Source organism: Octopus bimaculoides, chromosome 2 (assembly GCF_046866305.1).
Source record: "Octopus bimaculoides isolate indiv1 chromosome 2, ASM4686630v1, whole genome shotgun sequence".
NCBI lineage: Eukaryota > Metazoa > Mollusca > Cephalopoda > Octopoda > Octopodidae > Octopus > Octopus bimaculoides.
In genome coordinates, this window is record NC_142929.1 from 27,929,415 (window position 1) to 27,952,847 (window position 23,433).

The 23,433-nt window shown below is 37.5% G+C and overlaps 1 protein-coding gene across 3 annotated transcripts in view; it reads left to right on the top strand.

The window, feature by feature from the left end:
* LOC106872741 (WD and tetratricopeptide repeats protein 1) overlaps window positions 1–23,433 on the top strand; it is a 61,256-nt gene that overhangs the window by 834 nt on the left and 36,989 nt on the right. For 2 of the 3 annotated variants that reach the window (XM_014919825.3, XM_014919827.3), the window contains exons 1-2: window positions 126–1,075; window positions 21,622–21,705. In XM_014919825.3, coding sequence (XP_014775311.1) covers window positions 1,025–1,075; window positions 21,622–21,705 — 135 coding nt within the window. In that variant the 5' untranslated portion in view covers window positions 126–1,024. Of the gene's footprint in view, window positions 1–125; window positions 1,076–21,621; window positions 21,706–23,433 lie in introns of those variants that run through there. The other variant, XM_014919826.3, reaches the window with a different exon arrangement.

Here is a 23,433-nt window from a genome sequence, read left to right on the forward strand (position 1 = left end):
TCTTTAGTTTATTTGATAACGATTAATTCTGAGATATATTATATTTGAATAATTATTTGATGATTCCATGTATTTCATTATAATAATTACGATATGCCGGAAACGCGTCTGCCTTTGCTACTGCTGCTGCTGGCCGGTCTAGATCCCAGAAGTAGGACATGAAAATATCAACATCGCATACCAACCACGAGTTCACTTCACTTACCTAACTTATTTCCTTGCGGAAACCAGGATTTTCCCTACCATTTGTGATTGTTATATCTTTTCAGGACACTTTCAAAATGGTTTGGCATAGTTTTATTCATTGAAGACTTGATTTATTATGGATTCTGCTAAACCTAACAGAGACAGGTTTCAGTTGAGCCGTACCCTGTTGAAGTACGATTTGCGTCGAGAATATACGGTTAACTTCTGTTGATGAGACACTCAGTCAAAACCAGTGTCTTACGACTTTCACAACAGAATTACCAGTGAAGCTGGGAAAGTTTAGTTGGAAAATGAAGAGCAAGTAGAGTAAAATAGAACAGATAGTGAAAAGATGTATTTAATTGTTCATATGTTTATATTTCCAACTGTCTGATGGTGTAATTAATAGACAGTTAGCCACAATATTTTCGAGACTAAATCACTTCTAAAAAAAAGTAATTAAAGTGGAAAAAGTCTTATAGAACTGAATTGCAATAATGGGAAATTTATATACATATACTTTTATGGATTAATGTCTATACTAGCACTCTGTAGTTTATCGTTCAGTTTAATTTCAATACATCTTTATTATTGTCTGTGTAGTCTAAGTTTTCGTTTAGGGTGGTTCGTTGATATTAACACAGAAATAATATCAATAACAAAACATTGAGCAATTTTTTTTTTTTTTAAAGTTCGTCTCCCCTAAATTCTTGTTGATCGTTTTGTTTTCTAAACCAGTCTTCATGAACGAAAAAACCTAGTTGAAAAACAAAAAAAAATCCTCCCAAACTTCACTCCTTTGTTATTTCTTTAAGACAAAAATCAGGAAAATTAAGAAATGATGTTTAACCAAGGAACTTTAAAACGAAAGCTGCTGCGAGAGACCGATGTAAGTTCAACATACTCAACTCTTAACTCTTTTGTCATGCTTATAAAGAATCATTTATGTTTAACTTCATGTGATTCGTGTCATTCTCTACTTTGTTATTGGTTACTTTGAGGTTTAGCTCCAGGTCAACCCTGATCGAACAGACCTATCATCAAAGACATTCCAGCCATGACCATTCCGTCTTTTTTTGTGGGTGGATGGTTTCTAAGACTATATTATATGTCTTTTTTTTCTTTTTTCTTTTTGCGGTGGAGTTTGATTTGAAGGCGATTTGGCTCCTATTTTCAGAAGGCTTAGTGACCACATAGATGCTTTCTCGGTGGCTCGTTGGTTAGTTAGTTAATGGGAAGGGTGGACTGATGAAATCAGAGATATATTGTTATTGCATTGTTGTATAAATGGTGCTTTCTCCGAGTGCATGAGATTGATTCATATGTATCCATAAGAAGAGGTTACCCTGAAAACTCGTTTGCAAATTGTCTATATGGTATTGTGTGTGTATGGTTGCATATTTGTGTTATCGTGTTATATCCATGTATGTATATATTTATGTGTGATTAGGATTATATATGTGATATTGTTTACCTGTATGGTTGATCAGATATATCTTGTTTGTGTGTCTAACGATGTAGCAAAATCTAGACGAGTTGTTTTGTTTTTGTTGTTATTTTTTCTCTCTCCCATTACTATCAACCCGTTAATCACGATTTCCAACATCGTAAGTCCGTTTTTCAGATATTTTCAAATTAGTTCGTCTTTTTTTTTTTCTTTTAGATTTTCCAACCCGCCCTCAACATTGCTCTTGCATTTATTTAAACTGTCAGTTGCTGCTCGACTTCATTGTAAATAAGCAATCTAAAATTGTCAATACATGGATCTCTATTATTTGTATTTATTCTTGTGCTTTTTGATGTTGATTGAAGCAAGTCACAGTAGCGCTATCCGAACCTATTTTTTTTCTCTCTTTTTTTTTTTAAATTTGAAATCGATTTGTACCAAAGTCGTCCCTATATATGATCACTGATTTTTTTTTTTTAATAATAAAGTCCCGATCACGAGTATTTATATGCATTATACACACACACAAAATTTGCAATATTTATCATTAAAATGTGATGTACTGGTTTTGATGTAGCTTTTTTCGAAGGTAATTAAAAATCAATATAAACTTTTTTTTTACTCCCCTGCAAATATCGAAGACTGACAATATGTTTCGAAAACAAAACCCTATTGACAAGGTGAAAATGTAGATATATATATGAGTTGGAAAAGAAAATGGAAAACGAAATTGTTCTGTAAAGGAAGTCACATTCTCATAAAATGAAAAAAAATTATATATATATTTATATCGATAGCCGCTTTGAATGGTTATTTACTTTTTGTCTACATTTGTGTTATTCATTTTATTGAATTTTTTTAAATAGTTCTGTTTTTGGTCGTTCATTATTTGGATTTATTATTCCTGTCATTATTACTACTTTTCAAGGTCTGTGTTGATAAGTTCGTTGTTTTTTATTTTTTTTAAAAATTTCTGTAGAAAGCTTGTAAAATTGTCTCTATCATCTATATCCCTCTTTCTAATTTTATTTTTTAATGTCAGCGTTGCTTGTAACGTAGTTTCGGAAGAAGTTCTTTATTGTAACTGTGCTAACTGTTAGGCAATGTGTTCAACCCTTCATGTCGTTGACACTCTGCATTCCAGCCATTAATCAGCTGTTCTCTCTCGCCTACTCTCTCTCTTTTCCTTCGTTCTTTCTCTCCCCCCTCTCTCTCCTTCGCTCTCTTTCTCCTTCACTCTCTCTCTCGTCTTTGTCTTTCTCGTTTTTGGAGAAAAACAAACAAATCCAAAACAAGTTTATTCAACGTTGAAGTTTAGACATATCCAAACAAGCTTTACTCTTTTAGTATTTGTTTATGAAAGGATGACCCTTACATAGTTAGTATATTATCAGTATTTATTTCATCAAAAGAGGGAAAATAAAATAAAAAGAAAATCCTTGCATGGTTTGAACTCAAAAGCGGGCAAGATCCATTAAAGCATCTACTCAGTGTTCCACGGTTTGCGCCTCTTCTATGTGAAGTTATACATTGGTTTCAAATTTTGGCACTAGGTCAGCAATTTTTCGTGGGGAGGGAGTAGGTCGATTACATTGACCCCAGTGCTCGACTTGTACTTATTTTATCGACCTCGAAAGGATGAAAGGCAAAGTCGACCTCGGCGGAATCATGTGTAGTTATATATTAAAACAGCTCTAACATTAAACTGAAGGATTGCTCAGTACTTTTTAGTAGAGTACATATTTATTAATTTTTACAAGGAGTAGGTTGATAGTGACTTCGAAGTTTCGGCTCACCACTTGTCATATCACTGAATCTTTCTCTCTCACACACACACATACACACAATTTCTAACCATGAGTTTTCAGTTCAATTAACTATAAGTACTAAGCTCGCAAAACGAGCATGAAAGTGGTTGAGTACTCCACAGGCACGTGTTTTCTTAATGTAATTTTCAAATGGAATTGGTGTAACACCTTGTGATGTGGCTCAACCTTTGAATTACAGATACAATCCAGCTGATTAGCTTTCATACAGTCTTCATCTACCCAGTTTCATTCACAAAGTATGAATTAATCCAAGGCTATAGACTCCTCCACCTGATACCAAGCAGCATGACCAAATGGGTTTATATTGGCTCTTGTGCAGGTGGCACGTAAAATACACCATTTTGAGCGTGGCCATTGCCAGCACCACCTGACTGGCCTTCGTGCGGGTGACACATAAAAGCACCCACTACACTCTCAGAGTGGTTGGCGTTAGGAAGGGCATCCAGCTGTAGAAACTCTGCCAAATCAGATTGAAGCCTGGTGTAGCCATCTGGTTCACCAGTCCTCAGTCAAATCGTCCAGCCCATGCTAGCATGGAAGGTGGACGTTAAACAATGATGATGATGATATATCACCATCATCATCTTTTAAAATTCATCTTCCATGCTGATATAGATTGGACTACTTGATAGGATCCAATGAATCTGAGGGCTGTATTGTGCTCTAATGTCTGCATTGGCATGGTTTCTGTAGCCCTTCTTAAGGCCATCTATTATACAGAGTATACTGGGTACTTGTTTCATGATTGACATGCAGCTTGCAAGACTAAGATACCCTTCGACTAAGTGGTGCTACAGTAGAGCGGGAGACGGATTTATGCTTGGAGATGAGATGCTAAAGTATGAGAGAAAGGGCCAGAACAGAATAGGTTTCTTGTTATTTTTGAAGCTACATGCTTACTCACACAAGAATGGAAAATGGACATTAAATGATGATGATGTGTGTGTGTGTGTGTTTCTGACACTCTATCATATTTTAACCTCTCATCACTTAGCATAAAGCCACTTCCCTGAAATTAGTAAGAAACTCTAGGAAGAGCTGAACAACAAAAGGTTTTCAGAGAATAAGCCCCACCTCATGCAAGTGCTTCGATCCTGACAATCTAAGGGGACAGGACCACAGCTAGATCATGACTCCTAGATACCCCTCTGCTGCTACACTCTGTACTATTGTGTGCTTTGCAACCCTCCTGGCTGATTAAGGGGCCTCAGATCCAAGGTTGAGTGTTATAATGAGTTCAGTCTGAGACATCAATTGACTGCAGGGTAAATCATGCCTTATGAATCTCACTTCCATTCTTTCTTAACCATACAAAGTTGGAACTCCTCTCAGCTACTTCTGCCATTGCTTTAAGAACTTTGGTTCTCTCTCTCCCATGGGATCATATGCAGATTTGTCCACAATCCCTCTTGCACTCACACCTCTATGGTGAGGACTTTGGTTTGCAAAGCAGATCCTCTATGTCTAATGGCTAAACTGTCATATTTTTTTAGCCTTGTTGATGTGAGCTTCCTCCTTTCAGTTTTCAGATGACTGAGAGAGTTCAAGCAGAATCACTTGTTTTGATGAAAGTGAGCTGAGTACAATATCCAGTCTCGCACCAGTCCTGGTGATTTTATCCATTCCAGAGGGTCTGCTGATCACTCCTAGTCATCAACTCCATCCAGTAGATCCTGCTTTCATGATCCAATTTACAGCTGTTCCAGGCCACAGTCTTTTACAACCTGCTGTGGAGAACATCGGTGGAGCTTCCAATGATATCATCTTCTCTCTCATGATGCAAATCACATGTTAGATCTTGAAGCACTTGATTGAACCTCCTTGTGTATCTCCCTTGGGTTAATGCATAAGCTCAGGACATGTTCCACTGATTGTTTGCCTTAGCAGAATGGGCTTGTAGGGTTATCTAATTTCCCCCACCTCACCAAGTCTGTATTTGAGGGCAAGAGATCATATACAGACCTGAAGATAAAGCTAACACCAAGAGGAGCCATATGTCATTCCAGCTGAAATTTCTTTGGAGTGCACTCTCCCACATTGTCCACTGTTCCAGTTAGTCTTTCTGGAATCTCTTAGCATCCTCTTCTCCCACACTTGTTAAATTGCCATGTCTCTCTTTGAACTCCACTCCATTGAGTCTAGTATCCACCTTTTGGTCTGAGTATGTCCCATTATTTTCCTGAATTTGAAGCTCTTTTTTATTGCATTCACTGCCTCCTAAATCTTCCATTTCTTGCCAGATCTCAGCTTAGGTTGAATTGATCTTATGGCTTCACCTAAAACCTCAAGCATATACAAAAGCCATACTTTTCACGCCTTGTATTCTTCTTCGATGGACTTCAGGGATAGCTTCAGCTTTGCTTGGCAACAGTTGAAAGTAATCAGGTGGAACACCAAATCATTTCCTGGTGTATTTATTAATTTTGGGCTTCATCATTTCCACTATACTAGTTCATATATCAACAAAGCTAAAGGAAATTTGGTATCTGCATGAACTGCAAGCACTAAACTTTGCATTTGCTAAAGAGACCACATAAATCTGTTGTCTGCAAGCTCTCCTCTATCACTTGCTTGGTTTTCTTTCTCTTTTCTGTATCATTCAGGGATGTCATCACCTTCCAGAGCCCTTGACTAATTTTTTTACTACCGTTGAAATGTGTTGGTTGGCTACAGTAAATGAGATTTTATCCACAAACGGGTACATAATAGTGCTAGTAGAATCTCAAGCAGGTTGACATGGAACCAAGACTATAGAATTACAGGAATAGTAAGCGGCAAGGACACATGTATAATGTGGACTGCTCAGATGACTTATTAGAAATAACCGATAACTTCTGTCACCTAAGCATCTTACCATATTTTAACGTGTATAAGGAACCCCCTAATTTTGGGGGCTTAAAATTTGGAAAAAAGGTTTTGTAAGGGATTATAATACTGTCCATGTATAAGAAAATCCCATATTGTTTTTAACCTAATTTTTGACAAAAAAGGGTTCCTTATACATGCTAAAATATGGTGATTAGTACTGGTGATGGTTGTAAGAAATGTAGTAAGGAAGGACTGTTGCTGTATGGCAGAATACAGAGGCCAAAAAAAAATGTGTTGTTTGATATGTAATGTTAAGTTGTATCAAAGGATTGGAGTGCAACTGAGGTGAGAAAGTAAATGGACTTCAAATATTCTGGCTGATATGTGTAGAAGAAATGGTTGGACTAACAATGTCAAAAGTGGCGTATACCAGTGATGGAGAGAGTTTCACAGAGGCAATGACAAGTGACCAAGACCTTTGGTGGTTCACTTTACTTGAGAGGGCATATCAAGCTAAGTGTAATTGTAGTCATTGCCAGTGCTGGTGATATGTAAAAGACACCCAGTACACTCTGGAGTGGTTGGTGTTAGGAAGGGCATCCAGTAATAGAAACCAAGTCAAAACAAACTGGAGCCCAGTGCAGCTCGCGGTCAAACCATCTTACTCATGCTAGCATAGAAAACAAATGCTAAATGATGATGAGGTGGAAGAGGTGGAATACACAAAGATAAAGTGAGGTGAGGTTTTGTGGTACAAAGCCTCACATAATTATAAGAGATGGTCATATCTTGTATAGTAAATCTATCTGACCTACCAACTTTGACAAACAGGTAGTAAAATAATGATTTAACCCTTTTGTTACCACATTTCTGTTGAAATATGCTACCTTTGTTTAAATTAGTTTTGAAAATGATGAAAAATTAACTAAAATAACTTTGCCTTTATTAAGTAGGTGCTTGGAACATAATGTGAATTTTTGATGGAAGGTTTTAATTTAGATTATTTTAAAACAAGAAGTTTGTCTCACAGAGCCAGGGGTGGTCCCAAGTGGGTTGATACCAAAAGGATTAATCATCCATTTTTCTATCTGGTATCGGCTGGACTGGTGAACTATATAGCATTTTTCTCTCTATCTTATCTATGACATCCATTGTGAACTATGCATAATCTTAGGCATCTTTCTTGTTTTAAAGCTACCATAATGATTTATCTTGCATGTCAAACCAAGTGCAGTTTTCTTAGCTACAGACTTCCGTCAATAATATCTTCTATGCCCAACTACTTTATCAATTCAGTTGCACTCATCCTTTTTACACATCCACTGAATCATTCTTAGTTCAATTTCTACTCAATCTTATGAATTCAGTTTACCGGATCAGTGAATAAAGGATTTGTATAGTCTAAAAGGAAAATAACAACCTATAGTGTGGCATATTTGATCTTTTTGTAGATTGTTAGTAAGTGCTTATGGCTAAAGAAATAATCAGATTTTGTTGTAGTCTGTTAATATCAAGAAGCTTCCATATGGTCACTCAACCTGTTAAAAATAGTCTCTAAATTTCCCTCAAATCACATCCTATTGTCTTAAATAAGGAAAAGCCACATGAAATAATGTAGTTCATCTAGATGGTCATGGCATGAATGTCTGATATTAAGTGTGCTTAATGAAGGTTGACTTCAATACCAACTACATGAAGCTTAACGATCAGCATACATGAGTTTTAGTATGTGACTGCTTTAATTAAATGTTATGTTGTTGACATTCCGTCGCTTACGACGTCGAGGGTTCCAGTTGATCTGATCAACGGAACAGCCTGCTCGTGAAATTAACGTGCAAGTGGCTGAGCACTCCACAGACACGTGTTCCCTTAACGTAGTTCTCGGGGATATTCAGCGTGACACAGTGTGACAAGGCTGCTGACTCTTTGAATTACAGGCACAACAGAAACAGGAAGAAAGAGTGAGAGAAAGTTGTGGTGAAAGAGTACAGCAGGGTTCGCCACCATCCCCTGCCAGAGCCTCGTGGAGCTTTTAGGTGTTTTCGCTCAATAAACACTCACAACGCCCGGTCTGGGAATCGGAACCGCGACCCTACGACCGCGAGTCCGCTGCCCTAACCACTGGGCCATTGCGCCTCCACAATTAAATGTTATATATTTCTTTGAAATATATAACATCTACATTGAATTGATGATAAAGAATTAGTGAATGATCTGCTACCCATTGGATGTTGACTATCAGGAGTTGTTGTTATTTTAGAGGAAGGTGGTGGGATTGTGGGTTAAATGGGTGGATAAGTTTCTGTTATCAGGAGTATATATGTATAAAGTTATTTCTTATTTATAGAATGCAATTAATTAAGCATAGGTGCAGGCATGGCTGTGTGGTTCAGAAGTTTGCTTCCCAACCACATAGTTTCAGGTTCGGTTCCACTGCGTAACACCACTCCAGGTTCGGTTCCACTGCGTAACACCACTCCAGGTTGACCTAAACCTTGTGAATGGATTTGTAAGCTGAAAGAAACTTGTTGTGTGTGTGTGTGTGTGATAGTTTCCTTAACCTTACATTGCATGACAGTTCTAAACAGATGTTACCATTATGCAAATGATGTCCTTCTTTTCAGTCTTCTGTGAAAACATGTTTGATCATGGGAAAATATTACCTTGCTTCAAAACAGTGAAATTTAGTGACAGGAAGAGGACTCAGCAATAGAAAATTTACCTCAACAAATTCCATTCACCCATGCAAGCATGGAAAAGTGGATATTAAAATGGTAATGATGATTAGAAGTGAAGGCACATGGCTCAGTGGTTAGAGTGTTGGGCTCACAATCATGAGGTAGTGAGTTTGATTCCTGGACCGGGTTGTGTGTTTTGTTCTTGAGCAAGACACTTTATTTTACATTCACTCAGCTGTAAAAATGAGTTGCGACATCACTGGTGCCAAGCTGCATCAGCCTTTGCCTTTCCCTTGTTGCATGGAGAGGGGAGACAGGTATACATGGGCAACTGCTGATCTTCCATAGACAGCCTTGCCTGGATTGTGCCTGAGAGGGGAACTTTCTAGGTGCAATCCTATGGTCATTCATGACCAAAGTAGGTCTTTAATCTTTTACCCTTGATAACTAGAAGTGTTTATTTTTAATTGCTGGTTTTGGAGGAAGGGGAAGTGTTCCAGATCTTCTCAAGCTCTCCTAAACTGGTGAAATTGATACCATTCATGTTCCTCTTGTCTCTTTGCTTGTCAACACATGTGGGGGGAAAAAGGAAGGAGGAAATCCCAGAGAGTTAATGTTCTGGAATGGAAGGAAAGACTGAGTATAGTAATTAGTGCAGGACCTGGGGGTGTTTGGACACAGCAAAGGGGATGAGCTGATGTGGAGCAAGTAGAACACAAAAACCTGAATGTGGATGGCCTGAGGGTTGTCTGCTCTGAGGAGCCAAGGCTGTTATAATAGCAGCAGAAACGGCAGAGACAAGGAGACAGTGAGCCAGAGCTGGAGCATGTCTATGTAGTTTTAAGCCAATCAGTCAGATGGCTTTTTTTCTGGATGTGGCCTAGGATGTCTGTGTGCAGCAGCTACATGGTCTTAGATGCGAGTACAATACTTCATTATGACCTGCACTTGTGATTTGTAGAGTGTTAGCAATCGTTAGAGGCTGAAGTAATCATCATTTAATGTCCTCCTTCCATGCTGGCATAGGTTAGATGGTTTGACAGAAGCTGGCAAGTGAGGGGACTGCCCCAAGTTCTACTGTATGTTTTGGCATGTGGCTGGATGCCCTTCCTAATGCCAACCACTTTGCAGAGTGTAATGGGTGTTTTTTTATATGGCAACAAGAGCCAGTAAGGTCACCAAGTAACTGAGGCAGGGTGTGGTATTAAGGGAGGTGGCTTTGTGTCAGGTAATGAATGAATAGAGGAGCAGAAATGGATGTCTTGCAGTAGAGCGGATCCATATCTACTTCAGTTGAAGAGAGAGAAAGGTGGGTGATAAGATGGTGAAGGAGTGACAGAGCATAGACTCCAAGTTACAGGATAGTGTATATAAGTGAAGTTGACCCAGGGTTTGGGTAGAGTGAGTGGATGGGTAAGTTTGTGAGATTGCAAAAGGAGAGTGGAAGATGGAAAGGAGGGGACATGTAGTGAGTGGACACAGTTTGAGGGAGCAGGTGTTAGCAGGATATGGTATGAGGAAGAGATTCAACAGGGACATATTGTGTACAGGTAGGTTTACAAGGGTGCAGAGAGATAGCAAGGAGGGGAATACAGCCAGTGGTGAACAGGTGATAAGAAGGGGAGATGTTAGGATGATGGGATGTGAGGGAGCGTTTTGTCAGGGACATATTGATTGCAGGGGTATGGACATAAATGACATACCTTATGACTTAATTTTACTTACCTAGATGGGTTTTCTCAATATAAATAATATCAAATACAATAAAAAAGAAAGTATTTAAGTGGCTGAATAATAAGTTAATTAGTCAAAAGGAAGGCATTGAGCCAGCAGAATCATTCAGACGCTATTCAGAAAGCTTAACAGCATTTTGACCATCTTTACATTCTGATTTCAAATGCTACCAAGGTCAACTTTGCCTTTCATCCTTTCAGGGGTCAATAAAATAAGTACCAGTTGAACACTTGGGTTGATATAATTGATTTACCCCCCTCCCCCAAAATTGCTGGCCTTGTGCCAAAATTTGAAATCAGTCAGTTTGTCAAAAGGAGAAAGACAATAACCATCATCTCTGCAGACCTTTCCACACTGACAAGAACGCTGCATTGAATGTTCAGTTTGAACAGTTTTACATGAATACTTGCAATGAAAACATGAAAGCAGAGACTGTTGGTTAGCCCTGAGATTAAGTAAACCTCTGATTAAGAGCAATTCATTCATGATAAAGGTTGAAGGATATGCTGATCTCAAGAACAATATTACTTTTCTCTATTTTACTCTCTTTTACTTGTTGCAGTCATTTGACTGTGGCCATGCTGGAGCACCGCCTTTAGTCGAAGAAATTGACCCCAGGACTTATTTTTTGTAAGCCTAGTACTTATTCTATCTTTTGCCAAACCGCTAAGTTACGGGGACATAAACACACCAGCATCGGATGTCAAGTGATGTTGGGAGGACAAACACAGACACACAAACATATACACACACATACATATATATATATATATATATATATATATATATATATATATATATACATATATAAGACAGGCTTCTTTCAGTTTCCATCTACCAAATCCACTCACAAGGCTTTGGTCGGCCCGAGGCTATAGTAGAAGACACTTGCCCAAGATGCCACGCAGTGGGAATGAACCTGGAACCATGTGGTTGGTAAGCGAGCTACTTACCACACAGCCACTCCTGTGCAAGTTCTTTAGGATAATAAGACACTATTGTGTCATATATATAGTAATTCATGCCTTTATGGAAATCATACTGGTGATCATTGTACAGAGAAGGGAATTTAAGGTGATAAAGGAAGTGGTTATTCATAACTTTCCCCATCATCTTTGAGAGTTGGAAACAGCAATATGCCAGTAGATAGTAAATTTGGAGAAGATGCCCTACTTGGGGAAAAGACATAATGTACAGTCTCACCTGGCTCTCACTACCATGTCTAACCACATTAAATGCCTCACTCTTGTTTTTTTTAATCCCAAACTGCAGTCCTCTAAAACCCCCCTCTATTCATATTTCCCCAACAGATATCAACCTGCAGACCTTCAAGTTGAACATCTTCTGCTTTGACCGCACCAGTTTGAGAGAGAGCTTGCAAAGCACCAGCCTTTATGAGCTCCTCAGTCTTACTCTCTCTTAATGACAGAATAGATTAGTCGGATTGAAGCTTTCTAGGTCCCACAACCACCCATGTACATATTGCGTAATCTGTGTCAGTAGATTATAATAAATACATTCAAAGGATGACTGATTAGGAGAGCAGCTCTACAATAAGTGAGTTGTGAACTCAACTGTCTACTGACGAAGCTTTTACAAATCTTTTCATCATTCTGAATGTTTTATGGATATTTGAATATTTTATGTATATTACCTGAAAATTGTTCTATATAAAATTTGTTACTGTCAATACCAGATCACTCTAGGTGATCATATTTAAAGTAAATTTCCACCTTTACTTCAACAAATTGTTTTAAGCTTAAAGAGCTTTTAAAAAATGAAGTTGTGCAATAGATAAGTTATGTAACAAAGAAAGCAAAGGTGGGATAGGCCTGAAATTTGCAGGAGGGGGCTAGTCTATTACATTAATCCCAGTGCGTAGCTTGTACTTATTTCATTGACCTTGAAAGGATGAAAGGCATAGTCAACCTTGGTAGAATTTGAACTCAGAACCTAAGGGTGGACGAATTGCTGCTAAGCATTTTGCCTGGTATACTAATGATTCTGCCAGCTCACTACTTTGAGATTGGATATAATAATGGCCATAACCATTTGACATCCATTTTTCGTGCATGCATAGGTTGGACAGATCTTCTTTAGCATAGTATCTTCCCTCTTATTGCAGCCTTTTGTCTTGTCTTTGATGAGTTTCAGCTTGTTAAGATCAGTTTTCACCACTTGGTCCCATATATTCTTTGGGCTTCCTCTTCTGCAAATTCATTCCACTTGGATCAATTAGCTTTACTTTAGTCAACTGTCACTCTCTCTACACATTACATGTCTGTAACATAGCAGTTTCTTGTCTTGCACACTACAGCTGATTCCCTTTCACTTGGCCATAGATGTAGGGGGGTAGGGCAGACTGTTACTTATGTTATTAATTTGGAACGGATGGAAAACTATGGTTTGAACAGATCATAAAGACTCATAGTTAAATAAAGGCCTTTTATCTTACACTCTACACATGTCACCATTCACTGCTCTGAATTCATATACAGATAAGCACATGCCTGTGAACTTGTAATAGAGGAGGTGTAGTTAATTGCAGCTGCTCCAAGCCTGAAACTAAGTATTATAAGGGCTTCGTTATCAGTCATAATTTGTATTGCCAAAAGGGCAAGAAAGACACAGAAATTGCAATACAGTACATTACATACAAATAATAAACACAAAATTCACAAAATGAATACAAGCTTATGTGCCATGAGAAGAAAATTGGGATTTTTCAAACAGTAGCCCTTCTTTAGAAAATGAGAATGTGTTGAGAGGTTGTAAATAAGGCCAAAAAGTGTATGAAAGATGTAGAAAGAGATGACTTTCTGTGCTCTGAGTTCTGACTTTGCCAAGGTCATCTTTGCTTTCATACTTTTAGGCTTGATAAAAATGTATCAAACTTGTGCAAGGAATTGGCAAAAGTGTAAGAATGATGGCCTGGATGCTGCCTTGCAGTTTTTATTTCTGCTCTTCACATTCTGAGTTCAAATCCCGTCATGACCTGCTTGGTTGGTAGACTTATTTCAATGTGTAGCTTGACACCTTGGGTGTCTTTAGTGAAGTCCATTCTGTTGCAAGCATTCAGGTTAGGTTTCTGGTTTGAAGATGTCTTCTTCCCACCTGTCTCAGAGGTGCTGTGAAATGTCATTGGCACTGGCTTCCTTCCTGACTAAATCATCATCGTCGTTTAACATCCGCTTTCCATGCTAGCATGGGTTGGACGATTTGACTGAGGACTGGTGAAACCAGATGGCTACACCAGGCTCCAATCTGATTTGGCAGAGTTTCTACAGCTGGATGCCCTTCCTAACGCCAACCACTCCGAGAGTGTAGTGGGTGCTTTTACGTGCCACCTGCAAGGTGGTTGTAGAAAAGTGTAATGAGTTAAAATATACAGAATTATTTGTGTGTGTGTATACCCCTCCCCCTCTCTCTCTCTCTATATATATATGTATGTATTTATCTGGGTTAAATAGTGAAATGAATCTGTTGTCTATATGATATTGTTCTGAATAAAATATATACTTAAATTTATCAATAGCTTAATGGTACAAAAGAAACTTTGAAATAAATGCCATATAATATTAGTGCCACTTCTGCAACAATTTCTTATATCCTGTTGTCCCCAACCCTCTACCCAGGTTTCACCAGTCACTGCATTGCTCTGCCTCCCCTTTCGACATTCATGTAAACTCCCTATTCATGCACCTTGGACAATCCTCTACCATCTCATCTATATTCACATCCTCATACCTTGAGAGTGTGTTCTGGCACATTACCACCATCCCTCTTGCTCTCTCCCATTCTCTATCTCTCTCTCTCTCTTTCTCTCTCTCTCTCTCTCTCTCTCTCTCTCTCTCTCCCTCATTCTTACTCTTCCTCTTACAGGGGTAACCATGTATCCCCTCTACATCAAGACACCAGTTTCTGACCCTCTGTCTTACTCTAACCTCTCGTTACCTGGCACAAATCTACCTCCCTCAACACCAGCCCCTCTCAAAAGATCTTTGTCTTGCAAGTTGCTTGATGGCTTCATTGGTACTGGTGCCATGTAAAAGGCATCCAGTCCACTCTGTAAAGTGGTTGGCATTTGGAAGGTCACCCAGCCATAAAAACCATGTCAAAACTGACCTCACCAGTGCTGGTGGCACATAAAAAGCACCTAGTCCACTCTGTAATGTAGTTAGCATTAAGAAAGGCATCTAGCCATAAAACATGCCAAAACAGACCTCACTGGTGTCAGTGCCATGTAAAAAGCACCCAGTCTACTCTCTAAAGTGGTTGGCACTAGGAAGGGCATCTAGCTGTAAAAGCCATACCAAAACCACTTTCACCTTGGTCACTCCCATCTCTTTTACCTTCTATTTTTCCAAACAAGATTGCATTTGCAAATGACCCAATCACTCTATGGATATGATTGAATTACCTAATTTTTCTCAATTTTTTTTTTCTTTACCTTTCTTCCCAACCAACATCTTAGATTCTAAGATTGACTTGTTTGTCTGGTAGTCCTTCTTGTAACACCAAGTATTCTGAGATAGCATTTCACTTTGAATGCTGATAATTTCAACTCATTGTTTTTTCAGTATATCTATATCTAACAGCCATACACTGCAACTGCAGTTATCCTCGCCTTAGTTTGTTACTCATAGCGATGTCCTTACTGCTCCAGATCTAATTCAATTTTGCTAATTGTGCTGTTATATTCTCAGAGATTAACTGAGAGCATCCACTGATTTCAACTAAATTCCATTCACTTGGAGTGTACCTAAGTCGGTGTCATTGTTTCTACTGTGTATTGTTCTTCTGTGTCTATGACTTGACTTTTTTTTAACAATTGATTTCTATACCATATTTACTTGAAGCAATAACTAGTCTTCTTGTTATCAAATAATTCACCTTGAGAATTGGCTGAAAAATCAGTGTCACCTACAAGTCTTAGATAAATTGGTGATCATTCTTCCACTAATCTTTCCTGTGCCTTCAAAATTCTCTTGGGCATGTTATTTGTTCAAGAGAAATACATTGAAAAGTTCTGATGATAATGAGCAGCCCTTTAAAATTCCAATACTTGCTTCAAACCACTCCATTGTTTCATTGTTTTTTTTTTATATTGTATTTGCAGTTATTCAATTAAATGCATTAGGATACATTACACTTCGTGATACTTTGTTTTTTTTTTTCTGTCAGCAAATGTGTGATAAAAATGCTTTTTATGGTTTCAGCAATGCTTCTCACGTAGGTTATGTTCAATAATATTGCAACCTCCTTGAACCCCTGCTTGTTCTTTAACAATTATTATAGTTTATTATCTGTAATATGTGGGAAAATTTTAACTCTAATATAAAATTTAGCTCAAAGTAATTAGTTATTGAAGTGTTTAGTCCAGCTATTATAATTACAACAGTTGTTTCTTTATATTTCTTTTTACACTAGAGCCAGTTCATTAAAACAATGAAACATACAGAAATATGACAAAAGATGTGAGAATAAACATAGCAAAGTTATATTAAAATGAGGGTAGGGAAAGAAATATTATGCAGTATGTTAAAACTTTAAATATTTTAAACTTGCACAAAATAACTAAATGGTCATATATAACAGATATAATTTAAAGAAACAAGAAATAGGTGCTAACCCAATCACACACAGGAGTGGGGGGGGGGGGCTGGCAAAGCACGCACATACACACCTGTGTGTGTATATATATATATATATATATATATATATATATATAAAGGTAAGCAGAGTTAGCAGTTATAGTAACCAACTAAGGGATAAAATATCCATATTTACTATTGGTATCAGTTACCTGTGCTATCTCTGGGTATGGTTATGCAGGTACACTATGCTTGTAGAGTACAGGTAACAACAGAATAAACAAAAGTTTATCAGGAATCAAATTTAAATAATCAGAAAATGGAGAAAACTTTAGATCAACAAACAAATCACTTGGACCACATCTGTAGCTTATTATTAAATACAAAATATGACTTAGTGTAATAGTCAGTATTTGTTTTATATTGGCTTCTTTTATTGGCCTTGTCCACAGGTTTGGTTTATAACAGTTCCAGAACTCATCTTGAACTTTTACTCTATCAACAAGTATATTCAACAAACATTTCTGTTGTTCCTTTTATTCAAATACTTCATAGTCAGTTCACACTTTAGCTTTACTTTTGTTGGTTTTGAGGCTGCTTTTCAAATTGAATGCAGTATCTTCTTCACAATAATCAATACATCATTGAGGGAAATGGTTTGTGTGCTTGCTTTCTGCAATAAAGGAAAATATAAAATATTGCAAATGTTTTAATAAAGAATTAGTTGACTGATGGTTTTTGATGATGACAGTGACAACAATGACTGTTATTATTACTATTACTAGTGGGACCTGTGGAAGTTCCACAGAATAGAAATGATTAAGAGAAGCTACTTAAGAAGAAAGGATGATTTGCATTTTTATTTTCATTTTGCTAAGCTATTTCACTTCCAGTCACAATAATATTTTATATGATTTTAAAATTTCCCTCTGCGAAGCACTTTATATTTCTCTCTTTCTCTCTACCTCTTCATTCCTTTCTTCATGTTTTTTCAAATTTCTCTCTTTCTCTTCACCTCTCACTTCCACTAACCACATGAGTGACAGCATAATGCATTGGCTGGCTATCTGCTCTCTCACTCATTCTCACATTCCCTCTTCTCTCTTGTTCCACCTCCTCCTCCTCTCTAACAAACTAAAGTGTGAAATGTGAAAGAACAGGTAAAAGAAGAATATTATAGACTTAGTTCACACTGCTCCAGTTCACTCAGCTGTAGAAATGAGTTGCAATGTCATTTGTGCCAAACTGCATTGGCCTTTGCCTTACCCTTGGATAACATCAGTGGTGTGGAGAGGAGAGGCTGATATGCATGGGTGACTGCTGGTCTTCCAAAAACAACCTTGCCTGGACTTGTGCCTCGGAGGGTGACTTTCTTGGTGCAATCCCATGGTCATTCATGACTGAAGGGGGTCTTTACCCTTTACCCTTAAAGTGCAGTTAAAAAAAATACTTTTCATTATCAACACACCACCACCACCACCACCACCACCACTATAGTTTTCAATAACAAAACTCATTTCATTTCAGTTCAGCTGTTTGTCTCATCATCATCATTTAACATCCGTTGTCCATGTTAGCATGGGTTGGACAGTTTGACTGGGCTGGCACGCTAGAAGGCTATGCCAGGATCTAGTCTGGTTTGGCATGGTTTTCTACAGCTGGATGCCCTTCCTAGCGTCAATCACTCTGAGAGTGTAATGGTGCTATTTGCATGACACCAGTATCTGCCACGACTGCGATTTTGCTCGGCTTGATGGGTCTTCTTCTGAAGCACAGCATAATGCCAAAGGTCTTGGTTATAGCCTCTGTGACACTCAATACTCGAAAGTAGCTTGGTCATTTTGCCTCCATGAAGCCCAACACTCAAAAGGAGTGGCTGTGTGATAAGTAGCTTGCTTACCAACCACATGGTTCCGGGTTCATTCCCACTGCGTGGCACTTTGGGCAAGTGTCTCCTACTATAGCCTCGGGCTGACCAAAGCCTTGTGAGTGGATTTGGTAGACGGAAACTGAAAGAGGCCCGTCATATATATGTATATATATATACATATATATATATGTATGTGTGTGTATATGTTTGTGTTTGTCACACACACCCCCAGCATTGCTTGACAACTGATGGTGGTGTATTTACGTCCCCGTAACTTAGCGGTTCGGCAAAAGGGACCGATAGAATAAGTACTAGGCTTCCAAAGAATAAGTCCTGGGGTCGATTTGTTCGATTAAAGGCGGTGCTCCAGCATGGCCGCAGTCAAATGGCTGAAACAAGTAAAAGAGTAAAAAGAGAGAGTCAAGAGAAGCTTATATTTTGTAAGGCCCAAAGAAGGTCCATTTAAAGAAATTAGACTTCATAGGGTAACTGCTGCATTTGTTGACTATATAAACAGTTCGGCTGCTTGTTTCTCTGGAGATTGTCAGAATGATGTGGACGCCTCTGATGAGAACCCAATAAGGTTCGAAAATCGATTAAGATCATTTGTCATTTTCCCAGTCTGTGGATAAATGGCTATAATTTGCCCTGTTTATAATTAGACCATATGTTACATACTAATATTAGAGCAAATGTTATGTCAGTTAGGAAAATAAATATAACAGGTTAATCAATAATAACCTTAATGCTAAAAACATGAAAATGCATAGTTGGAACTAATAACTTGCAGAGCTAATTAGACTATGGTTAGCTCAGTGCTGTCCTTGTATAACAACACTATAGGATCATAGCTGATGTAGAAAATAATGTTGGCTATATGGTCAAGAAGTCGGCTTGTCATGCATTTGACTCCAGGTTCAATCCCATTGCAATGAATGGCACCTTGATTCATTGTCTTCTACCATAGAATAAAGAACATGGATGAAATCAAGTAAAGAATAACTACAGAAGTTTGTTAGGTGGACTGTTTAATCACAGGATGAGACAATTAGATGCAGCTATTTGGCTGCCAATGATTTGGCATGGCTGATCGGACAGTCAACCTGTTTTGGCACATCAGGCAAACACACACACACACACACACACACACACACACATGCATGTGTGTGCTGAAATGTGCACATAGAATGAGTAAGAGTAAGTGAGAGAGAGAAGGATAGAGAGAGCAATCTATTTAATTGAATGCAATTGGTATAAACACTTTCCCTCTCCTCATGCACAACAATAAGAGAAATATGCTCATATTCATAAAGGAGAGAGTGTGGTAATGGTGAGAACGAGAGAACAATGAAATGTCTGATGTCAAATAAGTCTGCTTCAAGTCAGCGATGCTAAATAGGTGACGCCAAAACAACATTTCATACCCACTTGACCCATTGCTTGGTTTAATACTGTCACCTAGCTATTGGAGGCCTTTGGCTGCATCCACTCATTTACAGATATCTAAACTAGGTTTCAGGTCAGAGGATAAACTATGAGCAGTGATTTCTTCTTCCCTTTCCATCTCCTAGTCTTGGGGATACTGAAAAAGGTTACAGGTGCTGCCCTACCTCTTTTTAATTAAGGCAGAAAAAATGTGCTGTGAAGAATCATAGAAAAGCTGATGCAAAATAGTTTTAACAATGATTAAAATGTAAAATGTAGCTTCATTGTATAGCAAGGTGTGGAAGAACAATCTTAGAACTACAGAAGGAGAGTGTTGGGTAAAAAATGTGAACTGGTGGACTATAAGAAAACAATTAGAAAAGAATAATTTGTGAAGGATATTGAATTTGTGTTGTGAGGCTAGAGATATAATCAGGATTAACTTAAGTAATAATTTCATTAGGAATTTAAATCATACAAAATTCTTTCTTCAACTTGTTTTTTTTTTTTTTAGCTTTAATACTAAATAACAAGATTCAGGACTAAAAGTACATCGTGGGTTTATATTTTTTAATATATTATGTAAATAAAGTCCGTGTGTTGACAGAATCATTAGCACACCAGGCAAAATGCTCAGTGTTATTTCATTTATCTTCACATTCTGAGTTCAAATTCAACCAAGTTGACTTTGCATTTTATCCTTTCAGGGTTGATAAATTAATTATGAGTTGAACACTGGGGTTGATAATCGAATTACCCTCCCCCAGAATTGCTGGTCTTGTGCCAAAATTTGAAACCAATATATTGTTAGGTCATCACATAAATAATGCAGTTTTTTGAATTGCATGAACTAAAAGTCAGTGAGGGATGGGATAAACTACCTGCATCAACTTACTATAAAAGCAGGTAGTAATTTTACCATGTCCTTATTCTTAGTACAAGTTTTGAAGAGTGCAGTTTGATTTTAACGGTTATTTTTTCAAAGCTATAATGGAAGTGACAAAGGAGTATATTCGGCATATTTTGCTTTATGAGTTCAATAAAGGCAACAGCGCAACTTTGTTTATCTTAATTTTGAAAAATAAAAGAAGTATTAAAAAATTGCATTATTTATGGGATGACTCAGTATATAAATGAAGTTGCTTTTATAGCTTGAATTAGTTGATGAGCAAGTTTGAATTGACAAGGAAGCTCAAGAATTCTAAAATTGAACAACAGGATAAAAGTAGGGAATTTGTAGTCTGAATAACAATATCGTGAATGAAATTGCTTATGTTGGGTAAACAGAAACTTGATGTTTTATTAAAAAAAAAAGATTTGTAGGGATTAATGTGACACTCACTTTCTGAACCAGCAGTGGAAATAAGAACTGAAAATCATAGAAATTTCTGATAACTGTAAATAAATTCTTTAACTTAAACACCAACACTGTTTTGGTGTTACAATCAGCATTAGGAGAATATGTAGAGTATAAAATGTAAGGGTGAAAGAAGTTAAAAAGAAAGGGTTCCAGAACTAATTTAACTATCTAAAGTTCCTTCATAATATATCAAATGGAATGTAATGTGTCCTCTTTTTTTTTTTTTTTAACTCTTAGTACTTCTAAAATCATGTTTGAATGTTTCAAGTTTAAAAAATTACTTAGCATTAAGATCAAAGTGCTTGCATTATTTAATTTTGAACCTATTTATTGACATCATCATCATCATCATCATCATCATTAAACTTGTCTTTCTTAATCTGGACCATTTATTACTTGATACAATAGCGCAAGAATTAGGTCACTTGTTTCTTTGCTTTGACCTTTTTTTTTTAATTCACTGCAAAAAGAATTCACAGGAATTTGACTAATATGGAATCGATATTTCATGTGTGCTGAATCAGCAGTTGAAGGATTCAAAAACTGAAAGTCAAAGCTAGAACTACTAATAGTAGTCCTAGATGTGGGCCTCTCACTGGGTTCTTCTCAATACCAGCCAATAGTTAAATATGTTTGTCCTCAATGTATGAAATAAAATGAAAACTAATAACTGCTTTATTCTCTTTTCAGGATCAACAATGTATTTGCTTCCAGCGAACCCTACAAGTCACTCCAGACATGATTCATCGGCTGGGGTTAGAGAAAGACCTTGAGGTTTGTAAATTAACTCTTAATAAACAATCACAACATGATTTAAATCTTTGCTCAAAGAACCCTTTTTTTTTTTTGTTTTTACACTTCTCTCTTTGTGCTCAGATAACATTCCTCACAAAGGGACTCATATTTCATATAAAGTGTTAATTTTAAGGACTTATACTACTTAAAATTTGTTGAAATAAATAAATTCTTTTACTAGTTTCAACCAGGGGCTGAGGCCATGACATTTTATAATTGGTGCCCATTGATGTTCTGACAGCTTATAATTCATGCCCCTTGGCTCAAATAAAAGGGAAATAAATACTACTTAATTATGTGGTTGGTGTTGGAAAGGACATCTGACCATAAAATATTTATTCCTGACAAAAACAATATTATTATGTTTCTGTAAGTTTAGTTGCAGTCAGGTAGCTCTATCTTAATTGTGTGAGTATCAACGGATTAATGGTTAAGTGCTCATGAAATAACTATTTCTAACAGAGTTACAAGGTCAGAAATTTGTGGAAGGAGGTTATCATCATCGTTTAACATCTGCTTTCCATGCTAGCATGGGTTGGATGATTTGACTGAGGACTGGTGAAACCAGATGGCTACACCAGGCTCCAATCTGATTTGGCAGAGTTTCTACAGCTGGATGCCCTTCCTAATGCCAACCACTCAGAGAGTGTAGTGGGTGCTTTTACGTGTCACCCACACGAAGGCCAATCAGGCGGTACTGGCAACGGCCACGCTCAAAATGGTGTATTTTATATGCCACCCACACAAGAGCCAGTCCAGGGGCACTGGCAACGATCTCGCTCGATAAAAATTGACAACAGTAACCACAGTACTTGATCGCTGCTTTATTTCATTGACCCCAGAAAGATGAAAGGCAAAATTGGCCTTGATGAGGTTTGAACTTGTAGCTTAGAAGACTAGAACAAATATTGCAAGGCATTTTACCTGATGCTTTTGATGATAACCATAAAGTTTTGTGGATACATGCATGGTCTTGTGGTTAAGAAGTTCACATTGCAGTCATGTGATTCAGTGTGTAAGTCCATTGTGTATCGCCTTGATTAAGTATCTTCTGCAATAGATACTAAATGTTACCTTGGTTAGGTGTCTTCTATGATAGACTTGGATCGACTGAAACCTCAAGAATAAAACTGGGCTGGTAGAAACCAGTTGAATGCACTGAGTTTGTGCCTGAACAGTTGACTTAAGAAGTTATTTAGCATATGATTTCTCACCTCCCCTAACAAGAAGTCTGCAGGAAGACAGAGAAAGAGACAGAGAAACAGATGCAGTGGGGGGAGTAGAAGACATAAGTAGCTGTAGAAAATTATATTTCTCTCTCTCTCTCTCTCTCTCTCTCTCTCAAGATGAGGAAGAAAGAGGAAAATGTATTTATTTCTTATTTTCAAATGTCAATTTATTATTTCATGTGTAGCTATACATGTGAAAACTTCAAGTAAACTTTTCAGAAGTTCAAGTAAGGGGGTATTTTACAGTATAGCTGCTGTTGTTTAACCCCAGGTCAGACCTGATTGAGTAGATGTGCAATCAAAAGCAGGTCAGTCATGACCATGTCCATTTTGTTTGTTTTTTCTTTAGGTATTGTGTTTACCTCAGACTACACTGTCTTGTGTGTTCTGATTTTTTAGACAGAAGGTAAAAATTTCATTGAAGTTTGGCCTCTGGTTGAATTGCCTATGTAGAGCAGAGGCTCTCAACCTTTTTAAT